This window comes from Paramisgurnus dabryanus, chromosome 17 (assembly GCF_030506205.2).
Source record: "Paramisgurnus dabryanus chromosome 17, PD_genome_1.1, whole genome shotgun sequence".
In the NCBI taxonomy this organism is placed as follows: Eukaryota; Metazoa; Chordata; class Actinopteri; order Cypriniformes; family Cobitidae; genus Paramisgurnus; species Paramisgurnus dabryanus.
This window is the reverse complement of record NC_133353.1, coordinates 12,806,659-12,829,676: the sequence shown is the minus strand read 5'-3', so window position 1 is coordinate 12,829,676 and position 23,018 is coordinate 12,806,659. Positions and strand designations below refer to the sequence as shown.

The window sequence follows — 23,018 nt, the reverse complement described above, 5'->3', positions numbered from 1 at the left end:
CAACTTAAAATGGAGCAGAAAAACATAGTTGTGAATTTTTTGTAAAGGGGAAAGACAATTTAATTTCCATAGCTTTTTACAATTTAAAAAAATATAGTTGTATCATCTCTATATAGACATGAGGCTGTAATTACTGCCAACGGTGCTTCAACGGAGTACTGAGTAAAGGGTCTGAATACATATGTAAATGTGATATTTCAGTTGTTTTCCTTTTAACTAAATGTATAGCTATTTCTAAAATTCAGTTTTCACTGTCATTATGGGGTATAAGAGTAGATTAAAGGGACATTCCACTTTATAAATTATTTAAATCACCGGTCTGAGTGCTTAATTTATATTTATATATATATATATATATATATATATATATATATATATATATATATATATATATATAAATAACAACTCAACGTCCCAATTATTTTGCTTATACTACGGTTACCTCACCTCAAGACATCGATCACATGATATATTTAAAGGGATTCGTACGGTTTTTGTACTTAAATCGCTATTATGAGTAGGACTATTTCTTCCGTGTCTCATCCAGTGGCTCTTTTGATTGTTCCAAAATGTCATTTTAAGGCTGGCATTGGAGGCTTGAGCCGTTAATAGCATTCTAATGCAGTTATTAATGAAGTTATTAGAAAGAGAGCGAGAGCGACAGAGACACAGAGAGAGTAAGAGAGAAAGAAAGAAAGAAAAAAAGAGAGAGAAAGCGAGCGAGCGAGAGATTGTGTGAACGAGGCTACCTCTGTGCGTCTCTAAACAGCGCTGTTAATGCCTCGGAAAATCGTCTGTCATGTTGTTTTCGTTAGTCCATTATTACAATTAACTATGTGAAGTGATATGGAACTGTAATGCCTATAACTACGTTGGCCGTGCATTTCCCAGAAAATAATTGCACACCTCAGAACGTTCATCAGCCAATCAGATTCGAGCATTCAACGGACCCGTAGTATAAATTTAAATAATAAATGAATATCATAAACGTGCGAGTAGTCAAATAATATCGAAAATGATCGACTACTCGTCGACTAGGAAAATCTTTGGTCAAGGGCAGCCCTAATTGTTACATTTGTGTGATGAGTTTTACAATTACACTATAATTTGGAGAAAACTATATGTTAAAATAAGTGTTTCCATACAATACAGGTCATCTGAGCTCCTCAACTGCATCTCCAAAAGTTACATTAGTTACGCTCAGTCACACAAAAAAATCTACTCGTAAATTTTAGTCAAATCTCATATAAAAAAATTACATAAATGGTCTTTGTCCGCTGGATGGTAACATACAGTTTTCAAGATCCACAAAACCTTTCTGTTGCATAAAAGCTTTATTAGCAGAAAAAGGTTCTATAAGTATGAAAAAATAGTTCTTTTTAGAATTTAAGATGTGGACACACCTAAGGATTTTTGCACAGATTACGAATGTAATTTGGTCATATCAACTGATCATGCCACAGTCTTTTCCTGTTGTGCTCAGTCTTTGTTTACAGTAACAACAAACAATCCTTAAATGTGTTGTGTCCAGTCTTACGCAAGGTTCACACCAGACGCGGTAGAGGCGGCAAGCGCGAATGATTTACATGTTAAGTCAATGCAAAGACACGATCAGGCATCCTGCGGCGCACGCTGATGGCGCGTTCCGTGCGAATTGAGCGTTGCCGCGGAAAACCCGCAAGTTAAAAAATCTGAACTTCGGTGGATTTCCGTGCCGTGTTAACCAATCAGGACCTTGCTGTAGTAGTGACGTGATTACAGGAAGCGAGCGGAGTCTCAACGGAGTCACAGAAGCCCCTCCCATAACGTGAAATTTACGCGTGAATGTCTCAAATAACTAGAATTTCACGCGCGTGAAGTGAGTAAACTCAAATGTTCAAATGTCCAACTATGCGCGAATAGCGCGTTTTTGCCGCCTCTACTGAGGCTGGTGTGAATGCAACATTAAAAGCCAATGACATCAAAAGCTTTTTGCTTTCAACATCAGAGAACAATGCGAGGCAGCGTGAGCAATCTTTTGCTGTTAACTGTCATTAGCAGAAACTTTAAAAAGAAGGTGCTTGCTCTGACCTTGATCAAGGGGTGAGAGGTGCACAAAAACGCAGGAGACAGTGAGTAAGTGCAGTCTCCGGTTATTCCAAGCCACTGTAAACTTTTGTCACCACAACGGAAGGCCCGCATCTACTCACATTTGATTGGACAATGGAAAAACACAGATGCCCGCATTCTGTGTAATCTGTCCCTTAGGATGTTTTATCAAGTCCTTAGGTGTGTCCCCAGCTTTACGGTTATATGCCCAACCAAAAAAGGTAATTCAAATGGCATGGTTGCAAAAAATTAAGGTTAAATTTTTTGAGCCATGGTTAGTTTCTCATCCTTTGTATTGATGTAAAAACTCATGTATTTTAGCAGACAATAAAGACACTACAATAACAGTGTTGTGCGTTAAAATGAGGGCACACGACTAAAACGCAGGATTAAATCTGCTCCCCTGTGACTGTAAAAACCCAAAGCTCCCAACTTCTAAACATTTGTTTCCTATTTGGAGCCAAATGTCTCCTCTCAGCATAATTGCTCTGAATTAAGTCAAAACACTTCCCCAAAAAGGATTAATAAGCAGTTTCCATGTGCTTGTTTACACCTATTTTTCACCGTTATGTGGGCTAGTTAATTTGCTACTTGTTTATACCCAGCAAGAGTTTGAATTATTTTGTACAGATCACAGTGGGTAGGGTAGTTGTATAAAAATTAGAGATACACAGTATAGCTTTGTTTTTTAGGGAGAGACATTATTTTGTTGAAAATAAAAGCTCATTTACTGTCACTGTAGTGACCCAGGAGTCTCTGTAAATGGACAGAAGTAAACAACTACCGGGCATCTGACTAGCAAGTGATAAAACAAATGACACATTTAATAGGATGTAACAGCTGGTCCATCAAGCAATAGGAGTGCACCATTGGTATAGAAAATGTATATAAAACAGCATCTAACTTCTGCTAGTTTGTGATCTAACACCACAACTTAGGGATTCAGATGCAAAACCCTCTAAGTGTGTCGGACATGTTTTCTTGTAAATGAGCATATTTGATCACTTGATCGTCTTTCACTGCAAAACCCTCTAAATCCAATTCACTTCACTTCAAAAAAAAAAAAAAAAAAAAACACTTCTTTGGAAAAGACATAGTAAACAGTTCACTAGCAACTAGAAACAAGGTAAATTATGAAAGTCAGAATTTAAAAATGAAGAAACTGAACCACACATTAGGGGGCGCTGTGATCAAAGTCACTGCCACATTCGGGTTGTATTCAGGTCCAAGTACTCACAAGGGAAATGTGTTTAAATGTGATCCACGGTCTTTTGCACACTGTTGATAATCCAATTCATCTTCTGTGCACTAAGAGGACTTTGCTGAAAAATCAACAAAAATCAGCCAGGGCTTGCAAATTTTAAAGAATGCAAGTAGCATTCAGACTCTAAATGAATGCAAGTAGCCCGAATAAAAGACATATTACTTTTAATATAAAATATTGAGACAAAACAACTATCAAAACACAAATAATAGGGCTGGGACGATTCACTAATCTGGCGATTCAAAACTATCCCGATTGTGTGCTGAAGGATACAAATGTAACAGAGCTTTTGCAACCAAATTCATCAAGAAACAGAGACCAGGCGAACGCCCAACCAATCGGGAGAGACACAACATGCTCACACACAAAATGCCATTATCAAAGAGTGTCATTGTCACGTAAAAGTGCATAAATAATTCTTGAAGAGGTTTGCTTCCCTGTCTCTGCCATGGTTTTGCTTTCTCACTCCAGCTTGAAACTGATACGACATTATCTATTACAGACAACAACAAATACGTTTTGCCCTTTGTTGGAATAAAAGCAGTAACTTCTCCCCACCACCTTTTTGGAAAAATAATTAATTATAAAACGGGCAGTTCTGGTTCTTAATTCTGATTGGTTGAAACTAGGGCTGCACGATGTGAGGAAAAGTTGCGATGTGCGATGACATTGTTTAATGTTGCGATGATCATGTGAGTTGCGATAAATATTTTTTATTTTTTTAATGTTTTAGGGGCCATTCACATGTCGTGCCTAAAAACGCGTGGAAAACGCTACACAAGTAGGTTATTGTCACATGACCTGCAAGCTGCGCTTGTGTCATTCTGAAAAAGTTAAAATGTTTTTGAAATGCCTGGAAAAAACGAGCGCGTCGCACCGCGTGCAAGTCGCGACCGCGGCGCTTCTAGAGCGCACATACATTTGAAATAATGAACTTGAGAGCGCAATAGACGCAATATGTGAATCACCGCTTTTACAGTATCTGTGTTTGCGGCATCATCTCTCCTAAATCCAAAATAATTCCATGATATAGCTGAAGTACTGTTCCTTTTCACCACAAGGTCTTCGTCTGACAACACATTTTCCTCACTCTTCTCTCCTTCCTTCGCCATGGTTTTTACTAACAGGCACAGCGTCGCAACTGACACCTCACAAATCAATCTGAGCGTTGCTGACTTGGGGGTTCCCCTGATTGGCCTAATAACATGAACGCGCAAACCATGTCTTCAGGACTAAACGTGATAGGTCAAACGTTTATTACATGCACTTACCATTTTCCCTTCATTCATCGCGTCAAGGCTGTCTGTTGCGATGTGTTCATCGCGTGAGTTCATATCGCGATGACAATGAAAATTCGATGTATCGTTAAGCCCTAGTTGAAACGCGTTCTAAGCCATGATAAAATACCCCGGTAAACCCACGGTTCAGACCACATTACAGAAGTATCACTCCGCCACTGTTGCTCCGTACTGATTTATGAAAATAAACACCATTATTTCATGTTTATTTAAAGAAGATAATTTTTCTGCAAGGCATTAAACTAAAACTGGGTGGCAACTTAAAAAAAAAACACTGACGGAGAAAGAGTTAAGCATGCTTCCAAGCATCATGATGATGAACGTTATGCATATAAAGTAACCGTTTTATAAAAGCAATAAACTCCGCGAAGTAGTGGGGTTACAGTGCATTTTAAAATAGCTAAGGGGCGTTGTTAGGCACGACGCGAAGCTGGGGCCCTTACAGTTCTCACGATTGCGAAAGTAAACCCGAGCACACGTTCAAACACAATTTAAATACCCAATGCCTGAATTCCATACACCATAAAATTACCCATCCAAATCTGTGAGAGAATGCATAAGCATTTAAATATATTTTCCCTCCTTATAAGTCGAGATGTTGCATTTTGGTAGCACGACTGCAAGGCACAATAGCCCCGGGACGACGGGCTAGTGATTTTGCGAGCCCGGAGCGTGCCGTTTAACAGATTCTGCCAACAAAACAGACATTTTTGATGGAGGTGGTGTTTAGCGGCTTTTGCATCCAAGCTCTGCAACTGCATCTCCAAAAGTTACATTAGTTACGCTCAGTCACCCACAAAAACATCTACTCATAAATTTTAGTTACACAGATTCTATCACATAAATGTTTTATCTATGCATGCAGCCAGGCAACTGTTAGTGAGGCTGGAAACACAAAAGATAAAAATCCAGCTGCTTCACACTGGTTACACAAGCCAAAAAAGTTTTTAAGCTTGTGCTTTTGGATGTTTAAACTCAGAAATCTCTAAATTGTATGCAAAAGACAAAGATAAGAAAGCCTAGTGTCTGTCTGAAGGTTAAACATTGACGCTCGTGATGTGGACCCACCTCCACGTCCTTGTATTTGTCCTTTAGGTCCATGAGCCGATGGTACGCTCTGATAGCTTCACTGAACTCGCCCAGGTCTATACACACAGCGATGAAATTCTCCCAGATCTGCCATCGCTCATAATTACACTTGAGTGCTTCCTGAAGAGTGCGGAACGCCTTCTCCCTGCCACACACACAAAGAAACACACCAGCGTGTTTATCAGAGAAACTGTATGCAGTTTTTGCTGGATGTAGCTGGCCTGAATGTCTAGAGTATGAATTTGTGTAAATGCTGCAGAAACTGATTATTGTAGTCATACTTGCAGTTAGCATTTGGAAAATTTGTAACGTGTACCAAATCTCAATAGAGGGATTAAGCATGTATCATGGTAAAGCATTTAGTAAGCGGTGCAAAATGTTGGGTTTAGTCCAAAGGGAACATAAATACTGATAAAAAGAGTATCGTCTACAAATGCACTGTAAATGGCTTTAGATAAAAGCACCTGCCCAATGCATAAATGCACTATATAATACACTATATAATGTAGCTCTGTTAAAAAAATCCTAGCAAGTTCCCTACATATACAGCACTGAAAGTTATCATTGCCCCAATGCAAAATCAATAAAAAAAATTACAATGGCATAGAATGACATACTTTCTTTTGGTAAATCCGATGCATTGTCGCATGGACTGTATCCTTTACAGACATCCTCCACAGATTGAAAAGATCAGTTTAGTTTAAAGGTGACATAGAATGGTTGAACGGGGTATTTATCCTTGCCGTAATGCCTTAGAAGCTTCCTAAAAACCTCTCACAGATAGCTCTATTAGGGTGGGGGATTTTAAACAAGTGGTTTTGCACCTATTTGGCTCCCCCTACTGGCTTAACTTGCAATCTCATTACTGATTGGCTGACTTTGCTGCCACTCAAAAAATGTAGCCAATTATTTTAAGGTGGAGGGGCAGTTAGATGCCTGTGATGTCATAAGCATCAGTTTTTCAGATTGGGCCATTTTCTGGCTGACATTTCTAAAAGAGGAATTACTATGAGACTGAGATGTTAAGCATGTTTAGCACTTTTTGTATGTTTGTGAATGCGGGTAGGTAGACTACCATTATTCAACAAAGACAAGGTAAAAATGGTTTTTCATTCTCTGTCCCCTTTAAGTTTAAGATTACCTACAAAACATGTCATTTATAAAAATATGTTCTCTTAGATTATCGCATTACCTTAAAATATTTTGTTCTTAGATCATCGCATTATTTTAGCAATATACTAATGATCGACTGCAAACTGAATTGATGTGTAGAATTGGTGCCTGTCCAAGGTCAATCTCTTTTACACTTAATTTAAGATCCTGCCACAGACGGCACCTGCCCATGTATGCAATACACAGCAAGGCAGCTGAGATTTTGGAACAGAGCCTATATTTGTGTAAGGGCTGTCAACGAAAGATTATGACACATGGGTTTTAATATAACATGTAAGCCCAAGCTCCCTTTGAACACATGCATGTGGGTGCACACTTGGTCTGTTCTTGATGGTCCCTGCGAGCATTAATCAGTTTTTAATAGAAGGTTTCAAAGGCTCATCTCATGGATGAATGCACAGAGCTAATTAGACTACGAGCAGAGGAGTGAAATCGTTGCCAGAATCCCGCAGGTGCTTGCCGTTACAGTGGCATTCCAGGAAACGCTGTCAGTTCTCGCAGGAAATCAGCAAAACCTCCAATCATGTCATGTAGCAAATGTCCTAACTGGCATTCAGCTCTGAAATCTGGTTAATATTGGCCGGCTGGTACAGTAGTTGTTGCGACGGCTCCTGGGGTAGACACAGCAAGTGCCCGCAGAAGATTTATCTTTGCAATTACAGCTGCCAAAGTCATTCCTTCTGTAATTGAAAAGCAGGGAGGCCCCAGAGGCTCTTGAGCTGATGCAGGATGAGGAAAACACAGAGACACACTGCATACATCAGGTCAACCGCAACCTGAATGGGCTAATCTATGGTTGGTAGATGGTGGCGATCTGATTGAGATAAAAGGGTGTGAACAGCGCTATTATATAGTTGTCGCACGTGCACACGCAGGGATGTGTGTTTTTTGCAGACACTGCATAACTATAAAAGTTTGAATACTGAGCGAATCAAAGTCTCCACACCGGCCACTAACCCCACCCCTAATCCTAATGCTCACAATATCACAAAAAATCTAATCACAATAAACTATTAGTTCCAGTCTTTAATTCTGATTGGTCAATAGTTGTGTTTAATTTATGGTAAAACTATGACGTTGATCCCAACAATTTTGTGCATCACTGTGCAGTAGGTGTGTGACGAGATCTCGTGCGACAAGGGTTGCTTGTGGAGGTGAAATGCTGTCTTGTGATATAAGCATAAAGTTGAGTTTGTGGCAAAACCTTTTACAATACATGCATTATATTCTGTTTTTACAGCACTTTTTCATTTGGGTTTACAATAACATTTGTTTGGGAACTTATATAAAGTCTGAGATGCATTGTGTTGATCATTCACATGAGAAGTGTCTCTCAGCAGTTTAAACCCTCACCTCACAGTGGCTGAATCATTTCTATTGTAAAGAATTGGCCAAATACAGTATTTAAGATCAACATTTATTTAAAATGTTGTTTGGCACAAAGTAGGCGGTTTCTTAATCTAAAATGAAAGTCAAAAGCAATTACGAGTCCGCTTGTTGTTTGCGAGTAAAATATAAATATATATTCAGCTCGGTGCCGAGCGCTGATGAGGGGGCGTCTGAAATACCAGAGGGGGCGATCACATGAATGCATATAATTCCCCCAGCTAAAATATATATACGGTATATTGGTACGTCCCTAAAATTTTTACGCGTTATAAACAAACATCTCTATAATACAAGCACAAAAACTACAGCTATAGTGAGCAACATACAGAGCTCTGAACACTCTTACTATAAACAACAACAAAAAAACGCATACCTAACGTTACATATTAGCACAACACTGCTCATTTGAAGTTTAAACCGAGAGGTAGTGGCAGTTGCTGTAACTGTTAGTTTCTTTTTAATCCATTTTCGAATGTCCATGGTGAAATTAGTTAATGCAATATAAAACCTTGAAATGATAGAATTTTAGTACTGGGTGTTTGCTTTCCGTAGTGCAAGAAATTTTCATTTTTTAATATATTTTCCATAAATCTGTTGCTACAGGGAAGGCCCGGGTCACTCTCCCACTCCTTTCTGTAACTTTTAATACTTTATACTTTCCTTCTTCGACATCTTGATTTCCCGCTGAGACTGAGAGCTGGCTGGCTGCTATCACTTGTGATTGGCTAAACGCGGGCTCATCGTCGCCATGCGTCAACACAAACACAAGCAGTGGGCGTGTGTTTATTAACGTTTAAATGGGGCGGTCCCAACCGGATCATAAATCACAGGCAGTAAGTAAAACTGCGTCAAATGTCTGTGTTTTGTTGGTAATTGGTGCATATAATGTAAACAACACAAACATGCAAATCATTTAAGTTATCCAGAGATAGTGGGATAACTTTTGGGTGTGTTGCTTGTGACTCGCTCCTTCCTTTACGCTTCGAGAGGGTCAGGTTTTTTCCCGGAAACGATCGGTAGAGCGGACCTGTCTTCAATACATTTTGATAAAACTAAAGACTCTTCTGAGATATGCAGTCCTACTCTATAGGTACTCAAGATTAACATGAGAAAGAAACAGCATGTATTATGGGAGCTTTAATGAAACCATGTATTTACTTGCTTTTGATACTTTATTTGACCTAGGGATGTTCATATCAGTTGCTTTTTTTCCAAACAACAACAACCACAGCTTATTAACCAAACATTAACCGTTAACTTATACGATTTTAATATTAAATTGTCATTGAGTAAAAATATAGTAAAAACAAAACATTTCATTTCATTTGAACATGCAAACAGCAGCGACATAACATTATCAGATATTCACGCAACATAACCTTATCAAATAGCACGCGATTAATCCAGACGATTAATATCCAAAAATGGCAGATTGTCTCTTTTCATCTACCACAGTGGCCATTTGTAAAGCAGATTTCAAAAAGTTTTGCTTTTGTGTCGACTTTCTCCGTTTGTGCAAAAAGAGAGAGGTTTATGGTCAGGGGCCATCAGCGAAGGTCTTTCCGGATGTACGCGAGACGGACCGGGTCATCTTGTACGCACACGCTCGCGTCTCTGTTCAGCTTCCAAAGCATACTCAAACATGCACACAAATGATTTCTAATACAAATGATTATCATTGTAACCTTTAGGGCAGCAATAATTTGTGTCATTTACAGGACATTCACAAATTAAAGATAGAAAAGTGGCGAAATGTCTGTCGACTCATGACGACATGCACCGTGCATTAACAAATATTTTTTCTTTTAACTGATAATGGTAATCGGTCATAAATTCTAACCTTTGGTTACCGGTTAAACAGTCAATATTATCATCCCTAATTTGGACCCATTATTATTTTGCATCATCATAATATAAGCAATTTTAAAGGGTCAGTTTTATTTTTAATTACAAAAAAGTACTTTTAATTATTATTAATTATTAATTACCAAAATAATTGTTAGGGACAGTCTTTAATTAGTTAAAACATTTATGTGATTTCAGTTTTCCATTTATATATTTTATCATTGAGGATTTCTTAAAAAGTGTATACTGTAAATATCATCTCGTCACACTCCTACTGTGCAGTACCCTTACCAAAGTTAACATTGAAACACTCTGTTGCTGTTCATAGTTGGTTAGGGACCAATGAAGGCTTTCAGTGATTTTACTATACTATATCACTTTACTGCATATGCATTTGGCAGACGCTTTTATCCAATTTTTTTTATCAGTATGTGCGTTCCCCGAGTTCGAACTCATGAGCTTTTGCACTGTGCTCTACCACTGAGCTACTTCATGAAAGTTGTGCGATACATATTTTTGGCTTTAATATTTGTATTGTGTGGTAACCCTTTTATAAATACAAGGTACTCGAGGCTACGGCTGTATCATGAATAAGTCACGGCTGAAGGGGTTGCAGGCTCTCTTGCTTCGCATTGTGCTTAACAACGCCCTTGAGTCGTGACTTACAACACAGCTTCTCTTACCTTACTGCTTACATATTTAAACCCACACACAACGCTTCTCCAAAATCAAGTAAAGTAAAAACAGCAAGTAAAATATTAAAAGTTAGGCAATCACAGCAGAGATTTATATTTTATACATAAGTCTTAAAGTTACATTCCCTACTGGTTTAAAAAAAATGGCTTAAACCAGCTTAAGCTGATTTTCTGTTCAGTTGTTTACTTGGAATTCATTTTTATTGCGTGTACTCACTTCATTCTCAGTTTAATGTACGCTGTGGAGAGGTTGTTCCATGCTTCTGAATTCTGAATGGAAGAAAGAATGAAATAATGAAAAGTCACATCAACAAGTTAAAGTCAGTCATCAAAATAAACATCTGGAGAATACTTTACAGCAGCTTGTTTACTACATAACATGCAGAAAAAGGAGAGGCAAGTGCACAAACACAGGGAAGCACTTACTGTACAGTAAAGAAACAAATTTTTAACTATTTTTGTCAAACAGGAAAAAGTACACCCATTAAATGTGCTTTTCACACATACACTATTTTTCTTTAAATTAACATTTTTCTTTAATAATTCAGCATTCTGTGGTGAAAATATTTGAAGATTAATAAAATTACTAATTGTGAAAGGAGTTTTATTTATTTATCTTTTAACAAAAACATAAAAGCACCCTAAGCTCATGCCATTTCTTTATGGTCATGTGATACTGATCTTCTAGGAACCCACGTGACCCACGTCACCATGTAACTTACATCTGGCTCCAGCCCGACGCACCTCTGAAAAGCTCTGGCGGCCCCTTCGTAACCTTCCAGAGCAAAATACGCACAACCCAGGGAGAACCACACGCCCAGCTAGAAAAAAAAAAGAAGACAGACGGTGAAAGATAGAAAGATTAAATCTGTCAAAAGGGGCAGAAAAAAATAAACGACAGACTTCAAGTGCTTCAGGTGTCTTTAAAGGTGTCATTCGGGCACTAAAAATTAATAATGTCTTCTGAACCTATAACCTCAAGCAATCTAATTCCCAGACCACATTTTCTCCCTCTTATGTCTCTTTTATCCATTTCTGCTCCCTCACGCCCATCTTTGCATCTTCGTCTGGCCTTCGTCCATCTTTAATTCCAGTTCTTGCCCTGCAGGCAGCATTAAGCTCCAAGAAGCCCTGCAGCAAAGCCGCGAGGCACGGCTCCGGGACGGTGTTAAAAGATCATGCTGGGGTCAACAATGAGTCCCTAAGGAAAATTACTTTGTCTTATTGCAGCCTGTGCTTTTGCATTATGGATGAAGAGAGAAATGAAGAACGACGAAGGAGAAAAAGAGAGGAGGGTGTGCACGTTTTGGGCCTCAGGGAACCTGATAGCGCTCGTCCACGCACTCTCATGCTGTTTTTTGTCTTTTTTTCCTCGCTGTGTTCCTCCTGTTCTCTGCACATTTCTGCCTTTGATGTTTTTCTAGAGTTTACGTGTATGTGTGTGGTCTATATCAAAACATACGCTTTCAAACGCTCCAAGAGATGTTGATGCCCCTTTCACACCGATAGTGAATCATTTTAACTACAGAAAAAGAGTTCCAGGCAAAAAATTGGCCCCTGTCCATTTTAATAAAACATTTTTATATATCGAACGCGAATTGATTACTATCATTTTTTTGCTATTTAACTTCTGAGAGTTAAATAAAAACAGCTTGTGATGGCATACAGATGCTGAATTAAATTACTTCTAATTAAAAAAAAACATTGAAACACTGCCAATTCATTTCCCATGCCTGTCTAATAGTTTTGAAAGTTGAAAGTCAAATGTTTGTTTGTGAACAGATCAGTTTAACGCTCAACTCTCAGACCAACTGAAACACAAGTTAGATCTGATAGAGGTTCATTCTGATAGAGCTCCATAATGTCAACGAATTTACAGTAAATGAGGATCTAACTACCATATGAGGATACTTAAAAGTGTTTTTTTGCAATATACCTGCATGGAGTTGATTTTAAGGGATCTTTCGAAACAGTCCACACACTGCTGGAACTCTTTGTTTCGTAGATGATGTAAAGCTTTGGACCTTTGGGCGCGTGCACTGCGGTGTTTGGAAAGCTCCCAAGCTCTGTCGTAATAGTTGGGATCCTTCAGCACATCTCCTAACAGACAGTAGAGAGACGGGGTCTCCTTTTTCTCTAGTTCCCGCCTTAAAATCTCCTCTGCCTATGGGAAAAATGACAAGAGATTTAATTCCATAATGTATTTAATAAACTGTTTCCTTAAAACATGATGGAAATGATCATATGAAAATACCATATGACGTATTAATAAAAAAAATTAGAGCCTTTGCAGGCATGCAGTAACTTGGGCACCAGAATTTGTATCTGTAAATATTTTGACATTTTCTATAAAAATAAAAAACTTCAAAACAATGCATAATTTGTTGAAATCTTGAGAAAACATGACGTAACTACATCTGTTTGAAGTTGACAGAGTCAGCAAAGTTAATTTTGAAAAATATTTTTTCAAGGTTCAAAAACAAAATAACTGCATCCATATCTTAAAATCACTGGTAAAACTAATAGATTTGGCACACACAAAGTCAAAAACAATATTAATGTTAAACTTTTTTCTTTTATTGTTTGATTTGACATTGAGACAGTTTTAATATCTTCTGTAATGCAGATCTAATATAATGTTACATATCAGATATTATTCCCCAACATTTAACCAAACATTCACTTCTGCGTGAAATCATGTCAAAACAGACATTTGTAAAACTGTAATTCTGTGTATATGTGTATATATATAAGGGTCGGTCACTTGCGCAGAAGATCGTTTTCGAGTCCTGTCGCTCTTAGAAACTTTTTAACACCAGTCAGATGCCAAACTTTATTTCTCTTAATAATTATTTTACCATCAAGCAAGTCCTGCACTTTATTTTCATGTTTCTTGTTTTAAAACCAAAACCTTAGACGTGCAAGTGGATGAACAACCATCCTTTGTGTATTAGTTAAGCATTTAGGGCGGTACACCTCTTAAAAGTCACACAAAAAAGTTAATTTTAGATGTTTAACAACTATTTAGAGTGTGGGGATTGCTAGACGAGGGCTTAATGTTCTTATTTTTATGAAAACCTCCGACTCATTTAAAGCAACACTATGTAGTTTCCATGTAAAAATGACTTACAGCTCCCCCATGTGGTTGAAAAGCGCAACAGCGCCTGGTAACAGACACTCTTCTGCACATAGATATGTATATAAAGGCTAGATGGCTCGTCCGCGCTGCTGGCCAATTGAGTGCAACGTCCGCATTTTGGCGGCCATCTTACGACAGGGCGCTCGCTCACTCGTAGCATTGAGTTTTAATGATGCAGGTACTTTTAAATGACCATAACTTGCTTAATTTTTTACTGATTTTAAAACGGTTTGATTTGTTATAAACGTCAAAGATGTACCTATGACACTGCATACATATACTAAAAATAAAAAATAAATTCATGAAACATGTTAAAGCATCCAGAATTATAGCCACGTTAATAACGTTTGTAAAAACCCAAACCGTTTGAAAATCGGTAGAAAATTGAGCAAGTTATGGTCATTTAAAAGTACCTGCACCATTAAACTCAATGCTACGAGTGAGCGAGCGCCCTGTCGTAAGATGGCCGCCAGGTGATGCCGTTAGGGACTCCGCCTTGAGCCATCTAGCCTTTATATACATATCTATGCTTCTGCAGGCAGGGGGAGGGGCGGGGCTGTGTTTCCTACCCTCCACTGCCACTTTCAGAGTGTGCTTGTAGCAGCTAGGAGGCTGCTCAGGTTGCAGCAACAGTACAATTTATCTATTTAAAAGTTGTTCTATCACTGAAATAATTTTAGAGACATTATTTAAAGGTAAAAAAAACTACATAGTGTTGCTTTAAACAGCAGGGGTCACATGTACTTTAACATGTCTTAGGCTCTGTCTTAATTTATCCAACTATGGGCTAGACCAAGGGGTCAAACAGAAATTGCACGTTGCATTAATCACCTGTAATAAAATATATGGTGTTTAAAAATTAATTTGCATTAACGTGTTATTAACAGCCGTGGTAAATAGTAGATAAACTGAAAAACGCAACAATTGACAATTTACATTAGCTTATGTTGCAGTTATTAACCAATTGCAAATGCTCTGTTGTACTTACTCCCTCAAGTCAAGGCTACCATCATTTGGTAATGTTGAGTGTTCATATTGGAATGTCCATACGTATTAGCAAAATAAGACAGTGAAAGTTTCTGCTATGCATCAAAAACAATAAGGGTGCCAAAAAAGGGTTCTTCACAAAAATCTCTTTAAGAAACCAAAAACGTTTTTTCTATGGCATCAAGTCAAGTCAAATTTTCATTTTCTGTCGTTTTCAGTACACAATGTAACTACAAAAGAGTCACATTTAAAATAGGAAAAATATCGAAACACTTTTGTCATTTTTGAGCCTGATGCTAATGGTCTAATCAGATTCAATTGATTATCCTAAGCTATACTAAAAATGGTACCGCCAGATCCGGAGAATGGCTGAATGGATTCCAAAAAGGTAAAAATCAGTTGTTTAACTCTATGGGGAGCTGGAAAATGAGCCTATTTTTGAAAAAGTGGAATGTCCCTTTAAAACTAACAACACACGGTAACCCGGATAATGCAAATAATTTTGACAGATACAGTTTAATATTACATAAAAATAAAAAATAAATTAGTTTTAATAACATCTATGACATTACACTTAAATGATTAAACAAAATAGTGTGTTTGCGAATGTCTTATCTTAAGGCCGAAAGTAAACGTGTTTTTCCTTATTTCCTTTCCAATATTTAATGTTTCTTACCTTCTTTATGAGGTAAATAGCGGTGTAATAAGCTCTATACATTGTTCCTTACTTAATGGAACTATACAGCCCAACTACAGTATACGCTTTTAAAAACCTTTATTTTTAAGAGTGCACAATCATTTTTTGTGAGAAATCCCTTTCACAGGGTTCCCACACCTTAGTGAACTTCAAATCCAAGGACTCTCCATGTCCAATACCCTCAAATTCAAGGACTAATGCGGCTTTTACATAGGAGGCGGTGTGCGCTGCGCTCGCCGCTGGGTTTCGCACAGCCAAGCGATTTGTGTTCTGATGGCCAGACCAAAGTAGGCGGGGGTTTTAATAAATTACTACAGTGTTTATATTTGCGTTAAATAGTCGATGATTAATACAGAGACTGATGTTGCCCGTCTCCATTTCACGTAACTTTAAGCTGCCTACCTACAACAAGCTACTTGACTTAAAACATACCTGACAAGCCAACTCCGCTGCGCTCGTGCTTTGCTCGACACAACAAAAAAAACGCCCTCACGCGGCGCAAGCCATTGAAATTAATGGGTTTCATAGCGCAGCACACACCACGTCCTATGTGAAAGCCGCATAAATGTGGGGACACATTTCAAGTGGGAGCAAGGTTACATTGTGTTACCTTTAAAGATACATTGTTACAGTTGTCTTTCATGGGAACTCGCGCTGCGTCACTGCAGTGACACTTTGGGGACGCCTCCAGGGGTAAGTGCGTCTGAATGTGTATATCAAATTCAACCAATGGTGAGGCTTAACGACAAAGACAGGGAGACACGGGAGACAGGAAGTATATTGCTATCTGAAATATTGCCAAAGACACGTTACAGGGACGCAGGAAGTATGGCAAGGGGGACGCAGTGTCTCGTTCCCTTCTTATGGAACAACAGTTACATACGTAACCAGAGATGTTTTCATGTGTCAAACACAACTACTGCATGCAAAAAAGCATTTTGGTATGAATCAACATTCGCATAAGATAAAAGCATTTAAAGCGAACAGTTTAGCACATGTGCTTAAGTCTAGGATTTATATGATATTATCCTACACTACACAGGGAATAATATGGATTTTTTTCCCCAGACAACTTTGTGCATAAAATAGATTCAAGCACTTTCAATTACCTGTATCTATGTATATATATTTTTAAAAACTTCCCAGGGCCTTGATTTTTTCCCCCCAGATTCACAAACTTTCAAGGGCCCGTGGGAACCCTGCTTTCAATAAGCCTAACACTTTTGGAACCATGTAAAAGCCCTGTTTCTGTAAAGTGAGGCAAAATTCAAATGCTGTTAACACACAGCCTCTATACAATCCAACAAAATGCGCCATTACTCTCAAACACGAAGGAGGCGAGGCAATAATACAGTGCAGCTCTCATCTGCCCTCTCACCTTTGCTTTTACACCCTGGACTGATGGATAAAGGGCTTTTTGCAAATGCTGAGAACTTCAGTCACAGTGGGAGCGAGAGAGAGAGCAGCAATAAAATTGACATTGCTTGGCTAGCACTTCTATTTGGGTCCAGAACACATAATTTGAGAAGTGGGAACAATATTTCTTTTTACTCTACACAATAGTTGCATTAAAGAAAAAACACTTCAAACCTGAAAGGCCAGACAGAGGATGAATAAGCTATTTACTTGGTTAGGAAGTCTCACATTTCTCTTCTATGAGCACAACACTGATAAGAGGAGGTAGGTGAGAGAAAGAAAGAGCACTAGAGTGAAATAAAAGGATGGAGAACAAAAGTCAGGGCTTTAGACTCGCACCAGTCTTTTTTACAAGTATTCATGCATGTACGACCTGTGAATTTGGATTTCGTTTTTTAGTTGTCATTTTATTTTGAGAGAAAAGTAGAGCCCACGAGCCCACACAATGTGCAGTGGCATGGGTGACGACATGACTTGACAAAAAACTAATATGCAACAGGGTTTTTACTGCTCTCATTTGCACGACACGTCAAACGTTTTATGTCACCATGCGCTTTTAATCTGTAGTACACCACGTGAAGTCAAACACAACTTAAGACATCTCACTCAGAACCGCGAGAAGGCATAGGGTCATTAGACACTGCAGCGATGAGAGATAGAGACAGCGGGAGAATTCTTAATTAACATCAAAACACAGATGGGAATAAAGGTCACACATCAGGTGTCCAGGTCAGGAAGATGAATGTAAAGGTAAATGAAAATGTAAAGGAGAAAAGTATGTATATAGCCATGCCACCCATCTTATTACAATATGCTAAATGGATAACCCTGGACATAACTTATTGTATAAAGTTAATTCTATTTATTATCAAAGTATTTGTCAGTAATAGTAATTTTGGGGAAAATGTGAACAGTTGCATTGCAGGCTGATTAAAAGTCTGCCTAAAAATGATCTGCTTGCACACTTAAAGTTTTCAGTCAGGCGCTACAGTGCTTCTAGAGCTCTGGAGAGTCATGGTTTGACAGCACTTGAATGATCCTTTGTTCCTAACGGCTGTTATAAACCGCACACTTACATTCCCCGCTAACAACAATCTGCTGTTCAGTCCAGACCAGCTGACCGCAGTCCAATAACCAGCCGGCAAAGGTTCACGAGGCTGCAGTTTCCTCTCACGCCTGGCAGGAGCTCAAATGGATGCTAATCTGGGACTGGGTTAGCAGTTTCACTGGTAATAACAGGGGTTGGAAATTTCGGAAGGGAAACTGGTCTTGGATAGCGCAATAAAAAAAGAGAAATGAGCCAACAGACACTCAAGCCTTGAATTACATTCGTCTCTCCCCGTTTTAGGCACACATAATCTGTGAGGGAGGAGATCAGGCTCCTCTGACCTACAGTCATTTACAGTACGTTAACCCTCTACATTTTACTTACCGGACTGGACCAATCATCCAGCCGCAAAGTGTAGGTGGAAATAATTTTTTAAGACAAAGTCAACAACATCAGCAGGGGTGTGAAGTTATTATGGTCAGTTACTGTGTCAAGATTTTATTCAATGAAAAGTCAAAGTACTTAATGATGTCGCCAAACATATGGTTAAGTAGAATTAAAGGTGTCAGTTTATACCCTTAAAATTTACAAATTAAAATTTCACTTTTGAAGTTAAGATGATATTAAATCGCTTCGGAAAACCAAACAAGCTTCGCCAAATTTTTTTTCAATCAACTGCTATGAAAAAAATTAAAAATAAGCAAAATAATTTTAATAAGCTAATCATTTACTAACAATTTTGTTTTAATAAATGCAAGCCAGTGTTGTCTGCAATTGTTTTTTATTATTTATAGTTCTCAAATTTTTGTTTTATGGTAAAGCTGTTTTTATATAGTTCAACTATTTTCAGTATTATAATTGCCACTATCAAATAAACAAACAAACAATCAGGGAGCATTAAATTGTATCTGTCAAATAAACAATTGGTTCATATCAACAAATGTGGATATTAAAAATATTGTGAAAAGAATTATTAAAATGTTTAAAAACATTGTTCCTGACTCAATGCATCAATTGTTTTTTTTTAAATATATGTTTTTGGAGCTTGTTTCATCACTGACCCATAAATTGTCCCAGAAAAATAATGTAAATATTAAATTGTATCAAAAATTTCAACTTTTTTATTTCCAAGGTGACTAAATGTAAAAAAAAAAACTTTACATCTTTCCTCCCTGAAGCATCAGTCCTTTACACTGGTCGTCAGTTTATCGTATTAAACTTTAATATGTGCACAGGGAAATTTATATAGAGAGATAGAGAAAGTACTTCAAGTACTGCAGTAAATCAGATGTCAGAACATTTTTATAATATTAGAGCTTAGATTGGGAGTGATTGGCTGGTTTTATTGACCTCAAAGCTACCCTATAATCTGATTGGTAGACAAAGTGGACAGTAACTTAATAAAGCTGCGTAATAGAGAACAGAAAAGGTGAATGTGTAGGAGACAGACAGAAAGCAATTGTGTCTCTGTCAGTTGTGTCGTTTGTGCATATATTGACGTTTGTGACATACAAACAAGAGAGAAAGGATGAGAAAAGAAGGTGATGAATATCAATAATCCAGATCGACATTGGTACATAATTGCAGAAGGCAAAGCTAGGAAGAGCCTTGCATTTTTTTATATAATAATTTACATTGTGCTGAGCTGAAGAAAGTCATACATACCTACAGTATGATGGAATGAGGCTGAGTAAATTATAGGATAATTCTGGTAAACAATTTTTTAGGCACGAACAAAAACTATTTTAAGCCATGTTAAAACTAACATGATTGTGACTGAATTACTGTGTAATTATTAATAAATGCTATGTAAAAAATAAAAATGACAAACCAACCCCCCCCCAAAAAAACATTACTAATAACTGTAATTGTTCTTATTTATTTTGCAGTTACTTTCCAAAAGCTGGTACCAAGGTCATTTTCAGTCATTTTTTAAGGATATTTTGTGTTACACTGTAGCTTGATTAAAACAAAGCAAATGCTTGTTCTATTTTCCTTAGCTAATGCAATGACAATCGTCAATTTTTAAGAGTCTGTATACTTTTTTGGGTCACTGTAAGTGTGCGTATCGTGTACCTTGCCGTGTTGGCCCATCCTCTCCAGACAGACGACCGCGTCCTCCCACAGCTCCAGCCGCTCGTAGATCAGCAGTGCAGAACTCGTCAGCCCCAAATCAGTCAACAGACTCGCCAACTGTCTCTAAACACACACGAGAGACATGCGCAAACATATTAAGCAAATGTGTGGACGCGGAGCCAAAAATATCCAAAAACAAGCAAACGTAACTGAACCAGTTCAGAGATTTAAATCGCATTTATTTTGGCTCCTGAGAAAAACCACAAAGATCATGCAGGTGACATAACACATGATACAAAAGAGGGAAAAAACTTGTACTGTACTACTGTAGTTGTTTTTATTGCAAAAGGAGAGCTAATATCTAGTTTCCCGTAGCTCAGTTGGAAGAGCATTGCATTAGCAACACAAATGTCAAGGGTTTGATTCCCAGGGCCAGGGAACAAACATACAAATTAAAATAGCTTGAATACACCGCAACTCACTTCAGATTACAGCATATTCCACATGTAATCATAATCATGCAATTTATGCAAATTTAAAGGGACATCCTACTTTTAAGTAGGATCTCTGGGTCTGGCGCTACCACTTTAGCATAGCTTAGCACAATCCATTGAATCGGATTAGACCATTAGCATCAACGCTAAAAAATAACCAAAGAGTTTCAATATTTTAACTATTTAAAAAATAGTCCCCTGCTATTGAAAGTAACCAGGGGGGCCTATTTTCAGGCAGTGCGTAATATCACTACGCCTGCTGCAGCCACATTACATCAGCAAAGTCATTGATTATTACGCCACTTTGAGAGTATAGTTCCGAGCATATCTGCCTAGAAAATCACAGCTTTTAATTTTCTGTTGGTCTAAGTACACAATGTAACTACAGAAGAGTCCTGTTATATATAGGAAAAATATTGAAACTCTTTGGTTATTTTTTCGCGTGATGCTAATGGTCTAATCAGATTCAATGGATTGTGCTAAGCTATGCTAAGAATCAAATAAGAATCAAATGTTTAACTCTAGGGGAGCTGGAAAATGAGCATATTTTCAAACAAGTGGAGTGTCCCTTTAAAGTGCGATAATGCTTTTGGACATCTAAATTTTCCCCTTTAGTCGTCTTCTGTCTTGTTTCTGTAAAAATGCATCTCTCTCACTATGTCCTGTCATACTTAACAAACAGCAGCTATATACTGTACACAAACACACACACGATATTAATGATCGTTGTCCGGTCTCTGCATCTGATGAATGCTGCTGGTTAAATGTGTGTTTACACGCTTTCCGCTCCTGGATTCATTCACAGATCATTTGTAAAGGAGGAATGAAGTCCCTAAAGGATGAAGAGTTGGAGATTGTGCTCGCTGCACGTCCACGCATTCCCGTTTTAAAACTTCATTTGTCCAGAGTAAATGTGAAACGAACCGATGTCACCTTCAACCTTGGATATCGGGAAGACATCAGGAACACGTAGCTTTGAGCGGTTCCCGCTCAATTTCTCCTTCACCTTTCTGTCCCGTGACGCCACCCCGCCCGCCTTTAGTGGCATATCACGTCCCACAGGCATTATGGGTACCCATAAATCTAAGATATATTCACCGGTGAGGCTGTTTGAGATCATGTGACCTATCAGCCACAGGAGATGGAACGTGATGCTACTAACAAACAGGTGAGATAGAGAGAGGAAGAAAGTAGTGTATAAAACATATAATAAAAAATACAATATTTTAGTTTATTTTGTAAATACAAATATTTTTGGCTCAAGGATTGTAATAGTTTATTGTGCAAATAACACTAAAATAGAAACACACAGAGAGAGAGACAGACAGATCAAGGCGCTTCCCTCCAGCTCTATTTGTGCAACCTTTCAATCTTTTTATTTTCTCGTTCAATCCATCCCCCACAAAACTGCCGCAGTGAACACCGTGTTGATTCATATATATGCCAAAATGATTCATTCTGAAAGCAAATCTTACAATTTATGAAATCTGTTTCCATCTATAAAAAACACCTTCATGCCCTGCATCCTTCTCCCATTCTTCTTTGACACACACACACACACACACACACACACACACACACACACACAGGCAGGCTCTTTTCTGGCTGTATATGCTGCTCTCGCCTCTTGCTTGCAGTTTCGTAGCGCACGATTCCCCCGGCAGCAATAGAAGCAACTTCAATTCCAGCTTTATTGCTGCTCACTGTTATTACACCAAGCGCGAGCAATGTCATTCACAGAACTGATCACATCAACCCTCCACGCTATCTAGCCATCCACTTTCTCTCTTTCCACAGTCATTTCATTTCTTTTCCTCTAAAGTCCTTTGTCTCCGGTCAGCCTGCTACCATTCACCACTCTCCTCCACACCTTTCAATTTCCTCTCGTTTATTTTGGTATGCAACAATCTCTTTATGTAGAAAACATACGTTTGTTTTCCATTATTTGTATTATTGCTCAATCAGGCACACTGGAAGGCCGTGTTTCTCTATTACCTGACAAACATTGTCAAAATAAACCCCTCGTCTCGTTCCCTCCGACGCCTTCACCGTGTACGCAAAAGAAATTCGGTATTATAACTGCCAAGGCGCTAATGGCTGAGATATGGGCTGTGTAACCCAGCTGTTGAGTTTACTCGAATGGGTTTTTGAAAATATAAATAAATAACGTCTGCCCGTGCTCATTTGCGGTGATCGGCTCGACGCACTTCTGCGACGGGTAATGACAGAAAATATGCAAGCAAATCAATTTAGGCACAGGCAGACGAGTCAATCATTTTAGCTTTGAATTACCTCCGGTAATCTAGCTTTATTATGTGTC

The 23,018-nt window shown here is 38.2% G+C and overlaps 1 protein-coding gene across 1 annotated transcript in view; it reads right to left on the bottom strand.

The window, feature by feature from the left end:
* ttc27 (tetratricopeptide repeat domain 27) overlaps positions 1-23,018 on the bottom strand; it is a 137,760-nt gene that overhangs the window by 18,636 nt on the left and 96,106 nt on the right. Inside the window, exons 12-16 of the mRNA XM_065297479.1 lie at positions 20,205-20,327; positions 12,778-13,005; positions 11,564-11,662; positions 11,059-11,111; positions 5,719-5,884 (exon numbers count right to left, since the gene is read on the bottom strand). Of these exons, the coding sequence (XP_065153551.1) occupies positions 5,719-5,884; positions 11,059-11,111; positions 11,564-11,662; positions 12,778-13,005; positions 20,205-20,327 (669 nt within the window). The remainder of the gene's footprint in view (positions 1-5,718; positions 5,885-11,058; positions 11,112-11,563; positions 11,663-12,777; positions 13,006-20,204; positions 20,328-23,018) is intronic.